General features: G+C 44.1%; 1 protein-coding gene across 2 annotated transcripts in view; it reads left to right on the top strand.

Moving 5' to 3' along the window:
* LOC121567887 (tripartite motif-containing protein 3-like) overlaps positions 1 to 25,387 on the top strand; it is a 43,908-nt gene that overhangs the window by 3,674 nt on the left and 14,847 nt on the right. The window contains exons 1-6 of one of the 2 annotated variants that reach the window (XM_045213774.1): positions 8,313 to 8,725; positions 13,714 to 13,892; positions 17,907 to 18,147; positions 18,741 to 18,892; positions 19,192 to 19,372; positions 20,011 to 20,181. In XM_045213774.1, the coding sequence (XP_045069709.1) occupies positions 13,747 to 13,892; positions 17,907 to 18,147; positions 18,741 to 18,892; positions 19,192 to 19,372; positions 20,011 to 20,181 (891 nt within the window). In that variant the 5' untranslated portion in view covers positions 8,313 to 8,725; positions 13,714 to 13,746. Of the gene's footprint in view, positions 1 to 8,312; positions 8,726 to 13,713; positions 13,893 to 17,906; positions 18,148 to 18,740; positions 18,893 to 19,191; positions 19,373 to 20,010; positions 20,182 to 25,387 lie in introns of those variants that run through there. The other variant, XM_045213772.1, reaches the window with a different exon arrangement.

Here is a 25,387-nt window from a genome sequence, read left to right as displayed (position 1 = left end):
CCTGCAGAAGAGTTGAGTTCATGAAAGACAGTGCTGATTATTCAGTAAACATCTATGTGGTTCCTTGGGGTCACCAGCAACCAGTTGTCATCAGAGATGTCTCAGCTGTCACTGATGTAATTTTACCACTACAAACGGTGGGAACTGGGAAGAATAGCATTGTTTACCTTGTCTCCTATCAGTCTGTAAGCCACAGGAACAGCTGTGTTCATTTTACTGTGAAGTGAATTGATTGGTTTAAAATACACAAACATTTGGTTTGACTTGATGTGATTTGTTGGAACGTTATTAGATTAGATAGTGACAGTGTTTAAGACTCAGAGGGCAGCCAGCAGGAGACTCATTCTTCTTAACTGTATTTGACCCTTACCACTATTAGTATCAACACATCACATCACAGTCCTCATTCTCTAATCTCCAAACAGGAAGGGACAGGCATAACGTTCCTATTAATGAGATCTAATAATAGTTTTCAGAAGTAGGGTTGTGATCATCCACAATAGAATAGTCCTGTAATGCATAACAGTATTAATGGAAGTTCTCAGAGTCAGTATCTACAGTGGTTCAGCATTGGTCTGATTGGGTGAGTCTAAGAGAAAAACAGCATTTAACCTTGTCATCTAACAACCTTGGAGCAATTTTGCGCCTATATTGACCATGCATTCAGCATTGGTGTAGTCTTAGAAATCCCAGACCTAGGGCAACAGTATTATGTATGTCAGAACATTGTTAATGTGGGAGGCAACCCGTCTGCCTAGGGAAACTAGCATTGGTCTGATTGGGTGAGTCTAGGTGAAAAGCAGCATTTAATATGCTGTTTCCGAGGTAGGGATTTTAATCTCCTATAGCGTTATAGCTGGCTGGTTATAGTGAGGTGCTTTGTGCTCCTCCTGACCCCTGGCTCTGAGATCATGGACTATGTCCGCATCCCAAAAGGCATCATATCCCCTTTGAGCCCTGGTCAATAGTAGTGCACTATGGAATAGGATGCCATTTGCGACACACCCATGGGCTTTATTAGGCTTCTGAATTCAGAACACGGAGACACTGAGCACCATTAAAAAAACATTTTAAAATTTTAGTCATTTAGCAGACGCTCTTATCCAGAGCGAATCGAACCCACAACCCTGGCATTGCAAGCACCATGCTCTACCAACTGAGCTACATGGGGCCCAGGTTCACTATATATCTGTCTATGACTGTTATGTGCCTGTGCTGTATACAGTATTGTATACCAGTATGTTTCTTTGTGTATGGAGAGGAGAGATAAGCTCTCATTTCCATTTGAATGTGTTGAGGCTGATTGCGTCCAGCCTAGCCTCATCTATCTCTCCTGAATCAATAAACTCAAATCATGACTACAGTATGGGCTATTTCAAATGGCACCCTATTCACTATGTATTGAACTACCTGTGGCCAGAGCTATACAATATAGTGTATCATTTGAGACAAAGTGGGCCTCCTATGGACCCTGGTCAAAAGTAGTGCACTATATAGGGAATAGGGTGCCATTTGGGATGCAAACAGGGCATATGTGAGTGACAGTAGTTAGCAGCAGATTGCAGCCTGGCTTGACAGGAGTCTGGGCGATGGCTCGTGGCTGAGTGTGTGTGTGTTCATGGATGCATGCGGTGTGTGTGTTTGTGCGTGTGAGTGTGCAGGCGGTAGCTTCTGTAACATGCCACATACATGGGTGTGTGTATCCTAATGAGCTGCTATTGTGCTGCGGACTGATAGACAGGCTTCTCTTGATGTGTCCATGTCCTCTGTCTTTCCCTCTGTGACATTAGTCATCAACAGTCCTGTAGTGTTAAGCTCTGACTGTGTCCTAAATGGTACCCTATTCCCTATATAGTTTACTTATTTTGACCAGGTGAAAAGTAGTGCACTACATAGGGAATAGATAGGGTGCCATTTGGGATGCAATCAGTGTCTATTTTTCTTATCCACATGCCTCCAGAAACCACCTATTAGAATTGTACTCATCTCACACAATAAGAAGATAAAACAAGACAGAGCATAACAGAGCTTTACTCTTTTCTGATCCATTATTGACATGATTGTCTCTCTTTTATCAAATTATCTCAAGCTATCTCACTAAACAGGAATGGCTGGTGTATCCTGGTCTCTCTTAGCTTTAAGACTAAATTCCTCTTTTGGAGTGTTGAGATATACATTTAGTGGAAAACAGACTCACTTCTATTTATCCCTAAAAAGTATTTCAGTCAAATACTGTAGTCATACACATTTTTGAAGTGCAAAATTAAAAGTCCCAGATGGTTTTGGTAAATCTCTTATTCCAGGTCTGTGTCCGTTGCGCTTACAGTAAATGACACGTCAATGAAAGGTCCGTCAGGAGGTAATGGATGGAGACAGACAGACGTCCTCATGCAGCACCCTGACATGTAAAGAGTAAGGACACTGATATGAGTTCTAAATGGCAACCTATCCCCAATGGTACCCTATTCCTAATATAGTGCACTACTTTTGACCAGGGCTCTTGGGCTCTCTGGTCAAAGTAGTGCATTACATAGGGAATAGGGTGCCATTGGGGACTCAGCCTTGGTGCTATGCCGGTGTGCAACAGTATGTCTGCTGTATGAATGATGATCGATGCTGTATGAATGATGATCGATGGGTAGACTGAGAGCCAAGGCCTTTTCTCTAAGGTGAAATATGGATGGCCAGCATGCTTGAGTTACTCTTGACTATCAGCTGTACCTTCCAATTACTCTTTAACAAGGTTTGTTTCTTCTCTGAGCATCCATGTACTTTAAACTTGGGGTCAGCTGCGTTGACTTCACATATTTTCAGCCTCTACAAAGGACTACAGAACAGTCCTCGAGCTCCGTAAACTAGAGGCGATTTAAATAACGCTGGAATTACTGTTCACCCATGCATGACCCAAGTATTGTAGACTACAGTCTTGCGTATAATATGTCCCCTATGTCAAATCAAATCACATTTTATTTGTCACATACGCCGAAAACAACAGGTGTAGACCTTACAGTGAAATGCTTACTTACAAGCCCTTAACCAACAATGCAGTTTTAAGAAAGAATACCCCCAAAAATCACACACAAAAAAATATAATACGAAATAAAAGTAACAAATAATTAAAGAGCAGCAGTAAAAATAACAATAGCGAGGCTATATACAGGGGGTACCGGTACCGAGTCAATGTGCAGGGGCACCGGTTAGTCTAGGTAATATGTACATGTAGGTAGAGTTATTAAAGTGACTATGCATAGATAATAAACAGAGAGTAGCAGCAGCGGCAAATAGTCTGGGTAGCCATTTGATTAGATGTTCAGGCTTATGGCTTGGGGGGTAGAAGCTGTTTAGAAGCCTCTTGGACCTAGACTTGGCGCTCCGGTACTGCTTGCCGTGCGGTAGCAGAGAGAACAATCTATGACTATGACTGAAATTTTTTAGGGCCTTCCTCTGACACCGCCTGGTATAGAGGTCCTGGATGGCAGGAAGCTTGGCCCCAGTGATGTACTGGCCGTACGCACTACCCTCTGTAGTGCCTTGCGGTCGGAGGCCAAACAGTTGCCATACCAGGCAGTGATGCAATCAGTCAGGATGCTCTCGATGGTGCAGCTGTAGAACCTTTTGAGGATCTGAGGACCCATGCCTAATCTTTTCAGTCTCCATATGGGGAATAGGCTTTGTCGTGCCCTCTTCACGACTGTCTTGGTGTGTTTGGACCATGTTAGTTTGTTGGTGATGTGAACACCAAGGAACTTTAAGCTCTCAACCTGCTCCACTACAGCCTCGTCGATGAGAATGGGGGCGTGCTCAGTCCTCTTCTTTTTCCTGTAGTCCACAATCATCTCCTTTGTCTTTGTCCTATAGCTTGTACAATACATCAATTCTGTCTACTGATGTGACTGATGAACATATGTTGGATATTCTCAATGCTTGATGTGCTCCCTATGTATCCCCATTCCACTACCTTGACCTGGGTCATGGTACGATCCAAAGGCACTGGGTGGGGAGCGGAGAGTTAAAATGGATGGCCAGTTGTTTTGGCTTTTTACAGTATACAGTATATCCCTTTTCAGGAGACATACACAGTTACTTTAAAAGATGATGGTTAAGGTGAAATATCCTTGTCTTGCCAATTTATGCATTCTTGTTTGTTTGACAAATGAGGGGGGTGTCCTCATTTCTACCATAACTCGTACATTGTTAGCTATCTGGAGCCCTGCACTCTACTCTTTAGCAAATGTAGCCTACCTACTGTTACTCAAGTGTAGTCTCTCTGCTGTCATACTTCCCTTTGATGACACAGACATATCACTCCCAGTGACAAATAGGAGAAACAGACAGCCTTGCTGTCTTTCACAGATGATTACTGGATGATGACATGCCCACAGCAACAGATGTAGCTGGAAACAGAAACTAGCGTCTATATTTAAACACACTTAGACAGCACTGTAGGCCTACAGTACAGTACAGCACAGTAAGGCATAACACATCCCACATTAGGTCACTCAGACTGTCTTCTGCTGCCCACCTCCCAGCTGACTGCTCTGCCAGACCTATGATGTACAGACAGTATAGAAACTATACAGTATATTTACTGTAAGGCTATGTAGTGCATTGGGGCTTTGGTCAAATGTAGTGCATTAGATAGGGAATGTGGTGTTATTTGAGCCCCACCCCAGGAGTTGTATGTTATGGTGAGTAATCATCAGAGCCACTGACTGACTCCTCTAGAGGCCCTTTCTGCTCTGTGGGGTTTCACTTATGCAACGCTATGCCTAGCATTAATGAGAGAGAGAGAGAGAGAGAGAGAGAGAGAGAGAGAGATTCAGGCTCAACTATTTATGCGATTCTAAGTGGAGTCTTCTGCTCTGTGAAAATGTCTGTCTACAACGGCTAACATCATTTGCTATGCATTAGTCATGCAAACAGCAGTAGGCCTATATCCACTTCTTCATCCTGACATACTTACATTAAGAGACTCTCTCAGTCACTCGGATGATGTCTGAGTCACTCGGATGATGAGAAAGATAAAAAAAAAATATATATATATATATATATATACAGTGGGGGAAAAAAGTATTTAGTCAGCCACCAATTGTGCAAGTTCTCCCACTTAAAAAGATGAGAGAGGCCTGTAATTTTCATCATAGGTACACGTCAACTATGACAGACAAATTGAGAATTTTTTTTCCAGAAAATCACATTGTAGGATTTTCTAGAAAATCTTTGGAGGGAGTTGAAAGTCCGTGTTGCCCAGCGACAGCCCCAAAACATCACTGCTCTAGAGGAGATCTGCATGGAGGAATGGGCCAAAATACCAGCAACAGTGTGTGAAAACCTTGTGAAGACTTACAGAAAACGTTTGACCTGTGTCATTGCCAACAAAGGGTATATAACAAAGTATTGAGAAACTTTTGTTATTGACCAAATACTTATTTTCCACCATAATTTGCAAATAAATTCATTAAAAATCTCTCATTTTGTCTGTCATAGTTGACGTGTACCTATGATGAAAATTACAGGCCTCTCTCATCTTTTTAAGTGGGAGAACTTGCACAATTGGTGGCTGACTAAATACTTTTTTCCCCCACTGTATGTAATACCACACATGGACAGTTTTGCAATCAGGGTAGATCTTCCTACCCCTGTGGCCCCTCCCCTTACAGGGCAGTGGTGCTGTTCGTATGTTAGGACTGGGCTAGTAGAACATTTACAAAACTAGCCTGCCAGGCCAGGGAGATTTTCTCTTTTCAAATATCGCATATCACAGATTTTGGACACGCATGTTACCCGGGCTAGTAAAAATCACTTTCTACTAGCCTAGCTGGCCAGTCCCCCAAATCCTTAAATCCCATCCCTGTACGTGTTGTAGAGTAAATCCCTGCAGGCAGATTAAACCGAGATTGATGTTTTGTGTGAATCTAAGCCTGCAGTGTGAGGTAGCAGATTAAACAACGTCCTGCAGAGAACGGTCTGATGATGACGGGACATTAGAAAGGAATGAGAATCCTACCAGACTAATATTCACAACACTTCTAAATATTGTGGCATATAGAATAGGGATTTTACTGTATGTATTTACAGGAGGTTGGTAACATCTTATAGGTTATTCACACACCGACTCAGTGGCCCTGTGGTTGAAGTATCCGTCCTGTGATAGGAGGTTGGGAGTTCAATCCCAGGTCGAGTTACCAAAGACTCTAAAAATGGGACTCGATGCATCTCTGCTTTGCACTTTGCATTAAGGAGATGGATTGGAGGTAAGGCCCTGCAACAGACTAGCTTACTATCCTAGGGGGTGTAATGGGCCATTCTGGCTTGGACAAAATGATAAAGCCATTACCAATGCCCATCTCCTGGCCAGCTAGGGTGTGATTGTGGTGCCCCCATGGTGTAGCTTTAACTTACTGTAGATGAGAGGTAACTAGACGTGTTAGTTACTGAGCGTGTGTGATGGTGTCATTAGAGTCTGTGAGAGGCTGCGATCCAGACGGTGGACTGAGCCCAGCCCTGCAGGAGCCCGTTAAGCCACTTAGTGGAGAAAGAGAGAGAGAGAGAGTGGGTGAGATACCATACATAGAAGGTATGACGGGGTCTCAAAGATAATTTGGGGCTCCCCTCCCTCCAAAGCATGACTAGAACCCCTCTCACACAGAAATCTATACTGACATCATGCTGACATTAAGGTCTGTATGACAGGGTTCTTAGGTGAGAATTACTGTAGACATGTATCACTCCTCACTGGATGAATCAGAATGAAGAATCAGATCTGACTGTGGTTATTATCTGATATGGAACTGTGTCCCTAATGGCTCCCTATTACCTTTATAGTGCAATGCATGACATAGGGAATAGGGCGCCATTTGGGATGGAATCTGAGTCTGTCTCCATAGTGGAACAAAATCACTTTCTTTTGTTTTCCTTTTCTCTCCTTGTAGCAACTGTCAATCACATTTTGGTATTTTATTATATGAGTGAGGGTTACATATAGTGTTTGAAAAACCCCTTTCATGTTCTCTGAAACGTCTTCACCTTTCTGTGTGAGGTTACAATCCTTTCTGTGTGAGGTTACCTTGGCTTAAGAATATCCTTTTCACACCCACCGTTATATCTGCCATTCAACCTTTCTCCAAAGACTTGTCAGAGTGCATTATTGCACAAAGCTGCTGTCTGGTGAACACTGTTTTTTAAAGACAGATCCTCTTTCTGTGGCAAAGCGAGTGGGAGGAACTGGGAGGGGGCTGCCGGGGGAGTGTATGTGGAGGGAAGGGAGGGGAGGTAGACTGCCGCAGGCCCAGCGTTGCGACTAGCGAACATACAGAGAGATAGAGGACGGAAGGCTGCTGCAGGCCTAGTGTAGCAACTAGCCAGCACACACACAGAGAGCAAAGAGACAGAGAAGGGAGGAGCCTGAAGGGTTTGTCTTGGCTTGCACCCCTCTGATGTCACCGTTCAGCTGCTACCATTCAGCTGCTGAGAAGACAGGGAGAGGGCTACAGAGGGAGGGGGCTGTGGAGGGAGGAAAGGAGAGAGGGGCTGGGGGTGTGCCTAGCCTGCTGCTGCTGGCTGAGAACAGCTCCATCTGTATGGCTGTGTACCAAATGGCACCCTATTCCCTACATAGTGCACTATGTATGCAATAGGGTACGGGTTGGGAGGCAAAATAAGTCTGTCACTAGACTAGTTGCTGAGATCCGTCTGCTGAGAGAGAGAGAGAGACAGAGCTGAAAGCAGAAGGAATGTGATTGTTAAGAGCTGCTCTCAGCAGCAAAGTCAGCTGCCTCTGGTTGCTCTGAGGGAGACTACAGCAGTCTAGCTCACCCTACTCTCTCTCTCTCTCTCTCTCTCTCTCTCTCTCTCTCTCTCTCTCTCTCTCTCTCTCTCTCTCTCTCTCTCTCTCTCTCTCAGTATAGAAGCTAGCTCCCTGTGTATTTCTCTTTCTCTGTCTAGAGCTAGTTCATCTACTCTCTGAGTGTATAGGCTAGCTCCCTGCTTTTCTCTATGTGTGTAGAAGCTAGCTCCCTGCTTCTCTCTCTCTGTGTGTACTACTGTTATGTACCTACTACTGCTCTCAGACAGACAGATAGACCGGCAGGCAGAGAGAGAGACAGACAGATAGATATACAGACAGGTGGTCCTCTCAGAGCTACTGTTATTTGGCTCTCCTCTAGGCCAGCTGGGAGTCAGGCAGGAGGCAGTACATGGGAAGGAACCAGGGAAGAATTTGGGGAGTGCCATTTTAAGGCTTCCTCTTTTTCTCCTTCCTCTTTCAACACCAGAACAACACAACAGAGAGAGAAGCTAACTGGCTGGAGAGCTACACAGAGAAGAGCTCTATGCTGTGTCTACTGTGTCAAGCGACTAATCTCAGTCTAGTGTGTAAATAAATAACCACCAGAGGAGAGAGAAAACGACAGCCAGGAGGGAGAACAGAAAGAGGGGGTAAAGAAGGAGGGAATCCCAGCATTCATTGTGGTCTGTTTGTGAGCAGAGCAGGAGAGCTTTAGTAAAGCTCCAAGGCTCAGCGGTCTGCTGGTCCGCTCCTCCATCACAGAACAGAGCAGAGGAGAGGAGTCAGAGATTGAGAGATAAGTTGAATTGAAGTGTCTCTGAGGAGAGATTACTGACCGAGCCTCAGTCGAGCCCAGCACATGAAAGATGAGTCCAGACTGAGGGACAGATAGCCTATAGTCCTACACTACAGGCTGTGGTGGTGGTGAAGATGTGAAAGGTGAGTGGACATTTCTCTCTAAGAGAAGTCTTGCATTAGCTCCTCAAGCTAATGCATATGCATTAGCTCAGCGGACTAACACAGTCTTGTATTCACTTTCATTCTCTGGATTAGTTTTATCAGGGCTGTGATGGTAAAGATATGAAGGTTGAGTCACTAGACATTTCTGGAGAAACAAGGTTGAAGCATAGAGAATAGAGATCGTATAATTAATTAGAGTGAAAATTGGCGTCCTAGCAACATGACTAAAAATGCAGGTCTATGACATCATCCACTCTAGTGAATTCTAGGATATCTATGGGTAGATGTTTCTCACATATCAGGGAGTTTCCCCCGGTCTCTGTATTCTGTATTCCATTCCCTGGATTAGTTTTTATCTAGGTCACTCACAGGCATGGCCTGAAACTGTATAGCATAATATTACCACGTTACCATATGTCCTTTTTTAACACATAAGTAGTGATACAGTATTTCCTGCCCTCAGTGAATACTTTATTTTAGACACTGTGGACATTGTTCTCTTATCAAGCCTGATTTAAGGCCCACAGATTTAAGGCCAGTGTGTTCTTTTGTAGCATACCGCTTTCTATCTCTGTGAACCTGCCATGTTGTATCACGCCGTAATGCTGAGTCCCAAATGGCACTCTATTCCCTATATAGTGCACTACTCTTGACCAGAGCTCTATGGGCCCTGGTCAAAAGTAGTGCACTGTAAATGGAATAGGGTGCCATTTGAGATGCAGCCTATGCAGAAAGGGTTCTACATGGCACCCTAAAGGGTTATACTTGGAACCAAAAGGGTTCTACCTGCAACCAAAAAGGGTTATCTTATGGGGACAGCCGAAGAACTCTTTAAGGTTCTAGATAGCACCTTTTTTTCTAAGAGTGTAGTTAATCATAAAAGGATTAGCTATTTAATTTTACAGTAGAATATACACTACTAGTCAAAAGTTTGGACACACCTACTCATTCAAGGGTTTTTCTTTATTTGTACTATTTTTTACATTGTAGAATAATAGTGAAGACATCAAAACTATTAAATAACACATATGGAATCATGTAGTAACCAAAAAAAGTGTTGAACAAATCTAAATATATTTTATAGCCACCCTTTGCCTTGATGACCGCTTTGCACACTCTTGGCTTTCTCTCAACCAGCTTCACCTGGAATGCTTTTCCAACAGTCTTGAAGGAGTTCCCACATATGCTGAGCACTTGTTCGCTGCTTTTCCTTCACTCTGCGGTCCGACTCATCCCAAACCATCTCAATTGGGTTAAGGTCGGGGGATTGTGGAGGCCAGGTCATCTGATGCAGCACTCCATCACTCTCCTTCTTGGTCAAATAGCCCTTACACAGCCTGGAGGTGTGTTGGGTCATTGTCCTGTTGAAAAACAAATGATAGTCCCACTAAGCCCAAACCAGATGGGATGGCGTATTGCTGTAGAATGCTGTGGTAGCCATGCTGGTTAAGTGTGCCTTGAATTCTAAATAAATCACAGACAGTGTCACCAGCAAAGCACCCCCACACCATAACACCTCCTCCTCCATGCTTTACGGTGGGAAATACACACGCAGAGATCATCCGTTCAACCACACTGCGTCTCACAAAGACATGGCGGTTGGAACCAAAAATCGCCAATTTGGACTCCAGACCAAAGGACAGATTTCCACCGGTCTAATGTCCATTGCTCGTGTTTCTTGGCCCAAGCAAGTCTCTTCTTCTTATTGGTGTCCTTTAGTAGTGGTTTCTTTGCAGCAATTCGACCATGAAGGCCTGATTGACACAGTCCCCTCTGAACAGTTGATGTTGAGATGTATCTGTTACTTGAACTCTGTGAAGCATTTATTTGGGCTGCAATTTCTGAGGCTGGTAACTCTAATGAACTTATCCTCTGCAGCAGAGGTAACTTTTGCTCTTCAATTCCTGTGGCGGTCCTCATGAGAGCCAGTTTCATCATAGCGCTTGATGGTTTTTGCGACTGAAATTTTCCGGATTGACTGACCTTCATGTCTTAAAGGACTGTTGTTTCTCTTTGCTTATTTGAGCTGTTCGTGCCATTATATGGACTTGGTCTTTTACCAAATAGGGCTATCTTCTGTATACCCCCCACCTTGTACCAACACAACTGATTGGCTCAAATGCATTAAGAAGGAAAGAAATTCCACAAATTAACTTTTAAGAAGGCACACCTGTTAATTGAAATGCATTCCAGGTGACTACCTCATGAAGCTGGTTGAGAGAATGCCAAGAATGTGCAAATCTGTCATCAAGGCAAAGGGTGGCTACTTTGAAGAATCTCAAATATAAAATAGATTTAGATTTGTTTAACACTTTTTTGGTTACTACATGATTCCATATGTGTTATTTCATAGTTTTGATGTCTTCACTATTATTTTACAATGTAGAAAATAGTTAAAATAAAGAAAAACCCTTGAATGAGTAGGTGTGTCCAAACATTTGACTGGTACTGTACTTCTTTAAAAAAAAAATGCAAATCTGTCTGACAGTAGGGCCTAACCGTGGATGAAATTACTCTTTAACAAGGAGCTTATGAGTGCTTCTGCATAAGTACATACTTATTACCAAGCCTAATATAGAATAATAATAGAAGAAATCTAGAAGAATAAGACAAGCTTTTACATATGAAGCTAAAATAAAGTGTCAAGGTTATGGAAAGGTTGCAGCTAGTGGGCGGATGTGTGGGGCTAGGGGGTAGGCGTGTGGCTAGTAGTAACACTGGGCTGTCGCACTGGGCTGATTTGTGGTATAGTAGTACTGTAGCACTGGGTCTGATGAAGCTGTCTGTAGTAGTAGCAGTGTGGTGTAGCACTGGTCTGATAGTAGCAGTCCTTCCTCTCCTCTCTGCAGCATCTATAATAAGGCCTGTCTGTATCAGGGCCTCAGAGTGGCACGTGGCTGGTGTCACAATGATCTGCTCCAGGCCAGGCTGTGGCTGTGGCCCAGGCTCTGCTCTATCCTGCTCTGAGAATACAGCCTGGCTGCCTGAATACAGAATAGGCCTACAGCCTGGCTCAGAGTGGCTCTCAGAATTAGAATCATAATATCTCTATGGCCTGGCTCTCAGGAGCTCTCAGAAGACAAAGACCATACAGCATCTATCAAGTAGCCAACCCAAAACATGTTATATTTAGGCTAATAAGGTGTATCTACAGATAGTGAGAAAAACAGCTGCTTGATTAGTGAATGTGCATTGACCATGTTAGAGCAGTATGTCTATGTACAGTTGTCACTAATAGTTACCACTTCATGGCAGTATGTTGTTGGGGATGTAGGGGTTAATCTGTGTTCTATATGACAGATGTACAGCATGTCATAATTATGTCATCTGTACACTGTTAATCTGTAGTTGACCCACTGATACAAATCATTGTAATGCCAGCTCTGGCTTTATGTGCAGATATCCTATCAACGTCATTACTGTCTGTAGGCCCACAAAAACCACTGATTTGTAATTTTACTATACAGTAAAAATGTAATATATAAATCAGAGAAACAAATACAAAAAAGTATTTGGCCATGGGGTGTGTCCGAAATGGCACCATATTCCCTACATAGTGCAGTAGGACCTGATCAAAAGTAGTGCACTATAAAAGGAATAGGGTACCGTTTTGGACTCAGACATGTTCTCTTGTTACAGCGATCATCAGTCCAGACTTCTATGTCTGTGGGTTTGAGTGAAATTGTTAATTTCCTCACACTGGGTGATGAATGTATGACTGCTGCTGGTGGTATGGATAATTAGATTGTCTTTGATCTGAGCCCTGTGCCACTGCAGTCATAATCACATGGATCCATTTGTTTCCCCAGTCATTAAGTCATGAAGCAATTCAGTAATATTACCTTAGTTATTACCTCAGTCCCCCTGAGGGAGCTGGAGTCTGTTAGTGGAGAGGAAGACAAAGAGACTGTCTGGGTTATACCAGAGAGGAAGAGGTGAAGCGAGAGGGATAACTGGGCCCAAAATCTGTATTCTCCAGCAGGTGGCGTTTTTTTTGTTTATTTTCGCTCACCAAGCGAGGAGTTTTTGTATGGAGGTCCATGAGATGGTGTCGCAAAAAATGATTTGCTACGTGTGGCTTATTTGATCGATTAGAAGTTTCGTAATGATTACGTTGTTACGAGTGTACGGAAATAATATGGTCACGTGACATCTTGGCAACTTTGAGAAAAATGTAGAAAGTTGTGCCTGGTCGTCTAGTTACCACAGCCACAAAGTCATAAACCCTCCTATTTCTACAATTTATCTTCTTAAAATGTGATTTTAAACCTAACCCTAACCACACTGCTAACCTTATGCCTATCCCTACCCTTAAATTAAAACAAAAAAGCAAAAGTTTGTTTTCATGAATCTTTACGATATAGCCAATGTTGACTTTGTGGCTGTGGTAACCGTTGTGCCTTTTGTTCACACGCGTATATGGGCTGTCATTGGCTAAAACAGTCCCACCTGATCTTGCCTCCTCCTTACTGCCATTTTTAAAGACATTTATTTTCATTGTTAGAGCAGCCACCAGAGTATCTGGTCAATATAATGGATAATCTGTGTTTATAGGGATAGGGTTGGATAAACTAGGAGAGCACCCTTTACTTTGTCTCCTGATGATGATGTCATTGTTTCTGGGCATCATGTAATTATTCTATACAATGACATGACGCCCTCTTCCTGCTGTGAAGCCTTGAACTGATAGTGATCCTGTTCTCCCTTCCTATGATCAGGTGGGGCCTCCTCTTTTACATAGTTGTACTCTGATTTTCTATTAATTCACTCACTCTGTCATAGATTTGAAGGGAATTCACTTGTGGTGAAATGGTGTAAACTCCCTCTAGCCAATGCTTTCACCAATCCAATGCTTCGACAATCAATGAAGAAAAGTAAGCAAGGATACACTCCAGGGAAAAGAGTCTGAATTCGTAACGCAGCTTATGTGTGTCAGTGCTCTCACCCTCTCATCTCTCTCTCTCCAGGTGAAGAGGTGCTTGTGCTCCCTCTCCCTGTGAATGTCTGTCGTCATGGCGAAGCATGAGACGGGCAGCACCAGCCCAGTGGTCCGGCAGATAGACAAACAGTTCCTGGTCTGCAGCATCTGTCTGGACCACTACCACAACCCCAAAGTCCTGCCCTGCCTACACACCTTCTGTGAGAAGTAAGTCTCTACCATACACTCTACACCTAACCACTACCACAACCCTTACACATTTTATGTGAGAAGTAAGTCTCTACCATACACCCTACACCTAACCACTACCACAACCCTTACACATTTTCTGTGAGAAGTAAGTCTCTACCATACAGCCTACACCAGGGATCATCAACTCAATTCAGCCGCAGGCCGATTTGTTCTTGAGCAGATGGTCAGGGGGCCGGAACATAATGACAAATAATTTGTAGACTGCTGATTGACCGCAAGAAGCCCAAACAGATATAATATTTGACTAAAACATAATAATTTCAAACCTTGCTTACATTTGTGTACGATCACATATCTCTCTATTATGTGTGGGAACACTTTGGAACAGATTTCCAATATTTAAATCACTTGGAGCTGATTTGCTGGTGTTTTTACAGTCTTTAATGTCCAACATTAAAAAAATATATATACACTACCAGTCAAAAGTTTGGACAAACCTACTCATTCAAGGGTTGTGTTGTGACAAGGTAGGGGGGTATACAGAAGATAGCCCTATTTGGTAAAAGACCAAGTCCATATTATGGCAAGAACAGATCAAATAAGCAAAGAGAAGTGCAGTCGCAAAAACCATCAAGCGCTCTGATGAAACTGGCTCTCATGAGGACCGCCACAGGAATGGAAGACCCAGAGTTAACTCTGCTGCAGAGGATAAGTTCATTAGAGTTACCAGCCTCAGAAATTGCAGCCCAAATAAATGCTTCACAGAGTTCAAGTAACAGACACATCTCAACATCAACTGTTCAGAGGGGACTGTGTGAATCAGGCCTTCATGGTCAAATTGCTGCAAAGAAACCACTACTAAAGGACACCAATAAGAAGAAGAGACCTGCTTGGGCCAAGAAACACGCGCAATGGACCAGTGGAAATGTGTCCTTTGGTCTGGAGTCCAAATTGGACATTTTTGGTTCCAACCGCCGTGTCTTTGTGAGACGCGGTGTGGGTGAACGGATGATCTCCGTATGTTTATTTCCCAGCGTAAAGCATGGAGGAGGAGGTGTTATGGTGTGGGGGTGCTTTGCTGGTGACACTGTCTGTGATTTGTTAAGAATTCAAGGCACACTTAACCAGCATAGCTACCACAGCATTCTACAGCGATACGCCATCCCATCTGGTTTGGGCTTAGTGGGACTATCATTTGTTTTCCAACAGGACAATGACCCGACACACCTCCAGGCTGTGTAAGGGCTATTTGACCAAGAAGGAGAGTGATGGAGTGCTGCATCAGATGACCTGGCCTCCACAATCCCCCGATCTCAACCCAATTGAGATGGTTTGGGATGAGTCGGACCACAGAGTGAAGGAAATGCAGCCAACAAGTGCTCAGCATATGTGGGAACTCCTTGGTGAAGCTGGTTGAGAGAATGCCAAGAGTGTGCAAAGCTGTCATCAAGGCAAAGGGTGGCTATTTAACACTTTTTTGTTTACTACATGATTCCATATGTGTTATTTAATAGTTTTGATGTCTTCACTATTATTCTACAATGTAAAAATAATGAAAAGCCCTTGAATGAGTAGGTGTGTCCAAACCTTTGACTGGTAGTGTTTTTCTCACTTATTTTAATCTAAGAAGGAAAATGTATTTCCTGCCCTGCAATAATGAGTTGTTGAACTAGGTCAGGGCATGAGGTAATGTTTGCGAGAGAGATAATTCTTATGGCATAAAGTCATGAGAGAGTCAAGTATGTGTTATGGCACAAAGTCAAAATAAAATTTTGTTGGTCACATACACGTGTTTAGCAAATGTTATTGCGGGTGTAGCGAAATGCTTGTGTTTCTAGCTCCGACAGTGCAGTAATATCTAACAAGTCATATCTAACAATTTCACAACATATACCCAATACACACAAATTTAAGTAAAGCAGTGGAATTAAGAATATATAAATAAATATATGGACGAGCAATGTCAGAGCGGCATAGACTAAGATACAGTAGAATAGTATAGAATACAGTATATACATATGAGATGAGTAATGCAAGATATATAAACATTATTAAAGTGACTAGTGTTCCATTTATTAAAGTGGCCAGTGATTTCTAATCTATGTATATAGGCAGCAGCCTCTGTGCTATTTAACAGTTTGATGGCCTTGAGATAGAAGCTGTTTTTCTGTCTCTCGGTCCCAGCTTTGATGCACCTGTACTGACCTCGCCTTCTGGATGATAGCGGGGTGAACAGGCAGTGGCTCGGGTGGTTGTTGTCCTTGATTATCTTTTTGGCCTTCCTGTGACATCAGGTGCTGTAGGTGTCCTGGAGGGCTGGTAGTTTGCCCCGGTGATGCGTTGAGCAGACCGCACCTCCCTCTTGAGAGCCCTGCGGTTGCGGGCGGTGCAGTTGCCGTACCAGGCGGTGATACAACCTGACAGGATGCTCTCAATTGTGCATCTGTAAAAGTTTGTGAGGGTTTTAGGTGCCAAGCCAAATTTCTTCAGCCTCCTGAGGTTGAAGAGGCGCTGTTCACCGCACTGTCTGTGTGGGTGGACCATTTCAGTTTGTCAGTGATGTGTACGCAGAGGAACTTGAAGCTTTCAACCTTCTCCACTGCGGTCCCGTCAATGTGGATAGGGGGGTGTTCCCTCTGCTGTTTCCTGAAGTCCACGATCATCTCCTTTGTTTTGTTGACGTTGAGTGAGAGGTTATTTTCCTGGCACTACACTCCCAGAACCCTGACCTCCTCCCTGTAGGCTGTCTCGTCATTATTGGTAATCAAACCTACTACTGTTGTGTCGTCTGCAAACTTGATGATTGAGTTGGAGGCGTGCTTGGCCACACAGTCATGGGTGAACAGGGAGTACAGGAGGGGGCTGAGCACGCACCCTTGTGGGGCCCCAGTGTTGAGGATCAGCGAAGTGGAGGTGTTGTTTCCTACCTTCACCACATGGGGGCGGCCCGTCAGGAAGTCCAGGACCCAGTTGCACAGGGCAGGGTTCAGACCCAGGGCCTCGAGCTTAATGATGAGCTTGGAGGGTACTATGGTGTTGAATGCTGAGCTATAGTCAATGAACAGCATTCTTACATAGGTATTCCTCTTGTCCAGATGGGATAGGGCAGTGTGCAGTGTGATGGCGATTGCATCGTCTGTGGATCTATTGGGGCGGTAAGCAAATTGAAGTGGGTCTAGGGTGGCAGGTAAGGTAGAGGTGATATGATCCTTGTCTCTCAAAGCACTTCATGATGACAGAAGTGAGTGCTACGGGGCGATAGTCATTTAGTTCAGTTACCGTTGCTTTCTTTCTTGGGTACAGGGACAATGGTGGCCATCTTGAAGCATATGGGGACAGCAGACTGGGATAGGGAGAGAATGAATATGTCCGTAAACACACCAGCCAGCTGGTCTGCACATGCTCTGAGTCTGCACATGCTCTGTATGCCAGAGATTTCCTTATCAGCTTGGCATCCCAGTGACTTAAGGTGACAGGCAGTCTCCCCAGGCCTGGTGGAGGGAGAGCAGGGGCCATTCTCCTGATGGTGCCACAGTACTTCTGCTTCACCCATCTCAACAGACATTCGCAGGGGGAGGAGGGCCTACACGTACCTCTTCAGCTGGAGAGAGAGAGAGAGAGAGAGAGAGAGACGAAGAGAGTTGGAGTGAGAGAGAAGGGAGAACACAGAGGAGCAGTGTGCATTCTCCTGATGGTAGCACAGTCCACAGTGGTGCTGCCAGCTAGCAGCTCTTTCCACACCTGCTACCCTCACTTGACAGGAATGTTCTCATCAGCAGTCTCTGCTCTCCACTCTCTGTATTCCCTGACACAGCTCACTGACGTCTGCCCTGTCCTCTGCCCTGTCTGTTCTGTTCACATCATCTTCTGGAGATGGCTGCAATGTTGTAAGCTCCTTGACTTGACCCTTTGTATTGGTGCCAATTGTTGAAAGGGTTGACATTTGTCTAAATGTGATGAGCACGATAACCATCAACTTGACATGGGTTATAATAACCCATCCCTGTTCTTCTCTCCTCTCTTTCCCAGATGCCTACAGAACTACATCCCCCCTCAGTCTCTGACGTTATCGTGTCCAGTGTGTCGTCAGACGTCCATCCTGCCAGAGAAGGGCGTGGCCGCGCTGCAGAACAACTTCTTCATAACCAACCTGATGGAGGTGCTGCAGAGGGACCCAGAGTGTTCCCCCCCAGAGGCCTGCAGTGTGCTGGAGTCAGTCAGTGCTGCTGCCGCCTGCCAGCCGCTCTCCTGCCCCAACCATGAGGGCAAGGTAGGCTTCTATTACCTCTCTACTGCCCCATCTACCCCTCTACTGCCCCATCTACCCCTCTACTGCCCCATCTACCCCTCTACTGCCCCATCTACCCCTCTACTGCCCCTATGCTACAAATCTCCTGCCCCAACAAAGCGGGAAAGGTAGGCTTCAGTCTGATATCTAATTGATGATACATTGGTGTCACTGACTGTTAGAGTGAACACAACTGATTTTATATCCACAAAGCATTTCGGAGTAGGAGTGCTGATCTAGGATCTGTTCATATAATCTGATTCATTATGATCTAAAAGGCAAAACTGATCCTAGATTATCATGTCTACTATGAGACGCTTAGTCGATATGCGCCATGGACTAGCTAAATCAGTACGTATCTGACTTGAAGGGAAAAGGACTGAGGGCCGACCTTGCCAGTTTTACATTGAAGTGAGCGTATTGTTCAGAAGTGTGGATTCATACCAATTACAAGCCCCTAAACATTGAGTAAACGTATCCATGTTTGACCTTGTCACTGTATGAACCTGCCTGGTCTATGGTGAGTCATCATGTGTTGAGCTGTGCTGTGTGTTGTTGCCCTGCGCCCCCTGCAGGTGATGGAGTTCTACTGCGAGTCATGTGAGACTGCTATGTGTCTTGAGTGTACTGAGGGAGAGCACAGGGAACATGTGACTGTCCCTCTAAGAGATGTCTTGGAGCAACAGAAAGCAGCCCTGAAGACCCAGCTGGACGCCATACGCAACAGGTACTGGATGGTAAACCTGTCTATACTGCTCTGTCTGGAATGAGGGACGGTTTTAGGGTCGTTAAAGCCCTATTCTAAATACATTGACCACTGTGTACACACCGTATAAGTCTTAGTAAGTGCAATGATAAAGTACCGGAGTGCAGTTTTCCAGTCTCTGGGTTTCGGCTTCTCATGGAGGACTGAAGGTCGATAGAAATTGCACACACATTTAGTCAGTTCCTCTGTTCATGCTCGTTGGTTACTTGATTGGACTGTGTGAAGTAGTGACAGTATACTGTTTCATCTTCCTGTCCCAGGCTCCCTCAGCTGAGGGCTGCTATAGAGCTGGTAGGGGAGATCTCCAAGCAGCTGACTGACAGGAAGAACGAGGCGGTGACAGAGATCAGCAGTACCTTTGAGGAGCTAGAGAGGGCGCTACACCTCAGGAAGACTGCCCTCATCACTGACCTGGAGAACATCTGCTGCACTAAGCAGAAGGTACCTGTAACAGGATTAGCTCTGCTGTCCCAAATGGCACCCTATTTCCTATTTAGTGCACTACTTTTGACCAGGGCCTATAAGGCTCTGGTCAAAAGTAGGGAACTATATAGGGAACAGGGGGTCATTTGGGACACGTTGATGGTCTATGAAGAACTACCTCTCTCTTACTTCTGTGGATGACTATCTCTCGACTCTCTTTCTCTCTCGGTCTTACCTCTTTTTCTCCCTCTCTCTTCACTCTGTTTCTGACTACCTACCATTCTCTCGCTCCTCTCCTCCCTGTCTCCAACTATCTCTCCCTCCTCTCCTCCCTGTCTATTACTATCTCTCCCTCCTCTCCTCCCGGTCTCCAACTATCTCTCCCTCCTCTCCTCCCTGTCTCTTACTATCTCTCCCTACTCTCCTCCCTGTCTCTTACTATCTCTCCCTACTCTCCTCCCTGTCTATTACTATCTCTCCCTCCTCTCCTCCCTGTCTCTTACTATCTCTCCCTCCTCTCCTCCCTGACTCTTACTATCCCTCCCTCCTCTCCTCCCTGACTCTTACTATCTCTCCCTCCTCTCCTCCCTGTCTCTTACTATCCCTACCTACTCTCCTCCCTCTCTTAGCATCTCTCCTCTTCTCTCTGTCTGTAGGTGCTCCAGGCCCAGCTCTCCTCTCTCCTGCAGGGTAAGGACAACATCCAGAGCTGCAGTAGTTTTACGGAGCAGGCTCTGAGCCATGGCAGTGCTACAGAGGTTCTGCTGGTCCAGAAACAGATGGGAGAGAGGGTCAGCGCCCTGGCCCGACACACCTACCCAGAACAGGTTTGTGGACACGTTTGTTTGTTTGTTCATTTCACATATATACAGTACAAGTTTGGAAACACCTACTTATTCAAGTTTTTTTAAACTATTTTCTACATTGTAGAATAATGGTGAAGACATCAAAACTATGAAATAACACATGGAATCATGTAGTAACCAAAAAAGTGTTAAGCAAATCAAAATACATTTTAGATTCTTCAAAGTAACCACCCTTTGCCTTGATGACAGCTTTGCACACTCTTGGCATTCTCTCAACCAGCTTCACCTGGAATGCTTTTCCAACAGTCTTGAAGGAGTTCCCATATATGCTGAGCACTTATTGCCTGCTTTTCCTTCACTCTGCGGTCCAACTCATCCCAAACCATCTCAATTGGGTTGAGGTCGGGTGATTGTGGAGGCCAGGTCATCTGATGCAGCACTCCATCACTCTCCTTCTTGGTCAAGTAGCCCTTACACAGCCTGTAGGTGTGTTGGGTCATTGTCCTGTTGAAAAACAAATGATAGTCCCACTAAGCGCAAACCAGATGGGATGGCGTATTGCTGCAGAATGCTGTGGTAGCCATGCTGGTTAAGTGTGCCTTGAATTCTAAATAAATCACTGACAGTGTCACCAGCAAAGCACCCCCACACCATCACACCTCCTCCTCCATGCTTCACGGTGGGAACCACACACGCAGAGATCATCTGTTCACCTACTCTGCGTCTCACAAAGACACGGCAGTTGGAACCAAAAATCTCACATTTGGACTCATCAGACCAAAGGACAGATTTCCACCGGTCTAATGTCCATTGCTCGTGTTTCTTGGCCCAAACAAGTCTCTTCTTCTTAGGACTTGACATAGATTAAGTAGATTAATCAAATCTCACATTGTTGTCAATTTCTGCTCAATCTGCATGCTTTCTCAATCAGCTTTAACTGTATGTGCACTCGTAAATCAGGTTCTTTCTTGAGTTGGGCTCTGGGATATAACAGCCGTTGAGTATCTGATTTTATGGTGGATTGTGGAGTAGGGGGGTTGAGTGTGTTGGAGTATGTGAGTATGTGCATGTGTGTTTGTCCGGCATCTGTTGTGGGGGGGTGGGGATGTTGTGGGGTGGGGGGGGGTATGGGATGGACTATGGGAATTATTTGCTAGGATAATAATTGCTCGTCAATAAATTAAATGTAATACAATGGCAATCCGGGTTATATGTTAAAGTCCTACGCATGAACTGCCGGTTCATTATTACGCATATTAATTGATAATGATGGAAAATAGGATATGCATAATTGTTTTTAAATAGTTATATATATAGAGAGAGAGGTGACAGCATTGGAAATGCTTTTGGCGGTTAATCTGCTTCTGTTTTGTGGGTGGCACTGTGTGCTGTTTTCGATGGATGGGTCCTGGCCTCTTGGGGCCATAGGGATCCGGAGGGACGTGGGTGGGATGCCGATCACTGGGATGACGGCTCAACTTGGGATGGGGAGGGGCTTTAGCGGGGGAATTAGTGGAGAACAATTGAAGGGTTACTCAGTAGCAATGCAAATATCACGGTACAGCTATATGGACACTCAATCATTACGGTATTTTTTATTGGTAAATTTACAAACATATATAATGATAAATAGACTTGAAACTTGTATCTCATTATGGTGTATGGTGAAATAAGTATAGCCAGTTCTAATTGTAATGGCTTAGCTGATAATAACAAAAGAAGAACAATATTTACATGGCTCAAAGAGAAGGAATATAATATCTATTGTATACAGGAAACTCATTCAACAATTCGAGATGAAGTTGCGTGGAAAAAGGAATGGGGGGGGTGGGAAATATACTTCTCCCATGGGCAAAGAAATTCAAAAGGGGTGATGATATTAATTAATAGTAATTTCGATCCAAATGTGCAAATTGTCCAAATAGATACGCAAGGTAGATGGATTATTTTAAATATGTTATTGGACCATAAACAGATATGGCTCATTAACCTTTACGGACCAAATAATGATGATCCTCAATTCTTTGACAATATATATAATAAATTATCAACCCTGCAAGCAATTCAAGACAATATTATTATGGTGGGTGATTATAATACTGTTTTAAATAGCTCAAAGGACCGTAAAGGAAATCACACCACAAACAATCACCCACATGCTCTTAAGGAAATTGTGAATGTCATGGATACATTAGAACTAGTAGATATGTGGAGGCTTAAATATACTGATCTAGTGAGATATACATGGCGGAGACTCAATCAAGCTAGTCGTCTTGACTTCTTTCTTATCTCATTCTCGTTGGCACCAAAAGTTTAAAAAGTGTTGATAGGGGACAGAATGCGGTCGGACCATCATATAATTGGCATATACATTACTCTTACTGAATTTCCACATGGGCGAGGATATTGGAAATGTAATTAAAGCCTATTGGATGATAATTTATTTATAATTAGAACAATGGAATTTATAACTGACTTTTTCCGACATAACATAGGTACAGCAAATCCCCTTATTGTATGGGACAACTTTAAATGTGCCTTTAGAGGCCATGCAATTCATGTTCATTCAATGAGCAAAATAAATAACAATATAGGGATGAGGTAGTTGGATGGGCTAATTTCAGATGGGCTGTGTACAGGTACAGTGATCGGTAAGGTGCTCTGACAACTGATGCTTAAAGTTAGTGAGGGAGATAAGAGTCTCCAGCTTCAGAGATTTTTGCAATTCGTTCCAGTCATTGGCAGCAGAGAACTGGAAGGAATGGCGGCCAAAGGAGGTGTTGGCTTTGGGGATGACCAGTGAGATATACCTGCTGGAGCGCATTCTATGGGTGGGTGTTGCTATGGTGACCAATGAGCTAAGATAAAGCGGGGATTTGCCTAGCAGTGATTTATAGATGGCCTGGAGCCAGTGGGTTTGACGACGAACATGTAATGAGGACCAGCCAACAAGAGCGTACAGGTCACAGTGGTGGGTAGTGTATGGGGCTTTGGAGACAAAACGGATGGCACTGTGATAGACTACATCCAATTTGCTGAGTAGAGTGTTGGAGGCTATTTTGTAAATGACATCACCGAAGTCAAGGATTGGTAGGATAGTCAGTTTTACGAGGGCATGTTTGGCAGCATGAGTGAAGGAGGCTTTGTTGCGAAATTGGAAGCCGATTCTGGATTTAACTTTGGATTGGAGATTCTTAATGTGAGTCTGGAAGGAGAGTTTACAGTCTAACCAGACACCTAGGTATTTGTAGTTGTCCACATACTCTAGGTCAGACCCGTCGAGAGTAGTGATTCTAGTCGGTGGGCGGGTGCCAGCAGCGTTCGATTGAAGAGCATGCATTTAGTTTTACTAGTGTTTAAGAGCAGTTGGAGGCTACTGAGGGAGTGTTGTATGGCATTGAAGCTCGTTTGGAGGTTTGTTAACACAGTGTCCAATGAAGGGCCAGATGTATACAAAATGGTGTCGTCTGCGTAGAGGTGGATCTGAGAGTCACCAGCAGCAAGAGCGACATCATTGATATACACGGAGAAAAGAGTCGGCCCAAGAATTGAACCCTGTGGCACCCCCATAGAGACTGCCATAGGTCCAGACAACAGGCCCTCCGATTTGACACATTGAACTCTATCTGAGAAGTAGTTGGTGAACCAGGCGAGGCAGTCATTTGAGAAACCATGTATAGCGCATAGAATTAAAAAGGTATTGTCGGATATTATTCATTCTAATCAGACAGTTTTTTTACATGGATGATACATTGGAGATAATATAAGGCAAGTATTGGAAACAATAGAACACTATGGAAAATATGGGAAACCAGGCCTGCTATTCATAGCAGACTTCGAAAAGGCATTTGATAAAGTACGACTGGGGTTTATATATAGATGCCTGGAGCATTTCAATTTTGGAGAATCTCTTATAAAATGGGTGAAAATCATGTATAGTAACCCTAGGTGTAAAATAGTAAATAATGTCTATTTCTCAGAAGGTTTTAAACTGTCAAGAGGAGTGTGTCACGCCCTGACTCAGGGGACTCTTATATGTTGGGTCAGGGTGTGTATATTCTTTGTTGTGTATGTTCTATGTTGTATTATCTAGTATGTGTATTTCTATGTTGGCCGGTGTGGTTCCCAATCAGAGGCAGCTGTCGCTCGTTGTCTCTGATTGGGGTCCATACTTAGGCAGCCTATTGGCACGGTCTAGTTGTGGGATCTTGTTCCTTGTAAGGTACAGTGGGAAAAAATAGTATTTAGTCAGCCACCAATTGTGCAAGTTCTCCCACTTAAAAAGATGAGAGAGGCCTGTAATTTTCATCATAGGTACACGTCAACTATGTCAGACAAATTGAGAGAGAAAAAATCCAGAAAATCACATTGTAGGATTTGTAATGAATTTATTTGCAAATTATGGTGGAAAATAAGTACAATAACAAGCAAGATTTCTGGTTCTCACAGACCTGTAACTTCTTCTTTAAGAGGCTCATCTGTCCTCCACTCGTTACCTGTATTAATGGCACCTGTTTGAACTTGTTATCAGTATAAAAGACACCTGTCCACAACCTCAAACAGTCACACTCCAAACTCCACTATGGCCAAGACCAAAGAGCTGTCAAAGGACACCAGAAACAAAATTGTAGACCTGCACCAGGCTGGGAAGACTGAATCTGCAATAGGTAAGCAGCTTGGTTTTAAGAAATCAACTGTGGGAGCAATTATTAGGAAATAGAAGACATACAAGACCACTGATAATCTCCCTCGATCTGGGGCTCCACGCAAGATCTCACCCCGTGGGGTCAAAATGATCACAAGAACGGTGAGCAAAAATCCCAGAACCACACGGGGGGACCTAGTGAATGACCTGCAGAGAGCTGGGACCAAAGTAACAAAGCCTACCATCAGTAACACACTACGCCGCCAGGGACTCAAATCCTGCAGTGCCAGACGTGTCCCCCTGCTTAAGCCAGTACATGTCCAGGCCCGTCTGAAGTTTGCTAGAGTGCATTTGGATGATCCAGAAGAGGATTGGGAGAATGTCATATGGTCAGATGAAACCAAAATAGAACTTTTTGGTAAAAACTCAACTCGTCGTGTTTGGAGGACAAAGAATGCTGAGTTGCATCCAAAGAACACTATACCTACTGTGAAGCATGGAGGTGGAAACATCATGCTTTGGGGCTGTTTTTCTGCAAAGGGACCAGGACGACTGATCCGTGTAAAGGAAAGAATGAATGGG

Source organism: Coregonus clupeaformis, chromosome 5, assembly GCF_020615455.1.
Source record: "Coregonus clupeaformis isolate EN_2021a chromosome 5, ASM2061545v1, whole genome shotgun sequence".
NCBI lineage: Eukaryota > Metazoa > Chordata > Actinopteri > Salmoniformes > Salmonidae > Coregonus > Coregonus clupeaformis.
Note: the sequence above shows the minus strand (reverse complement) of the source record. Positions and strands in the feature narration are given on the sequence as shown.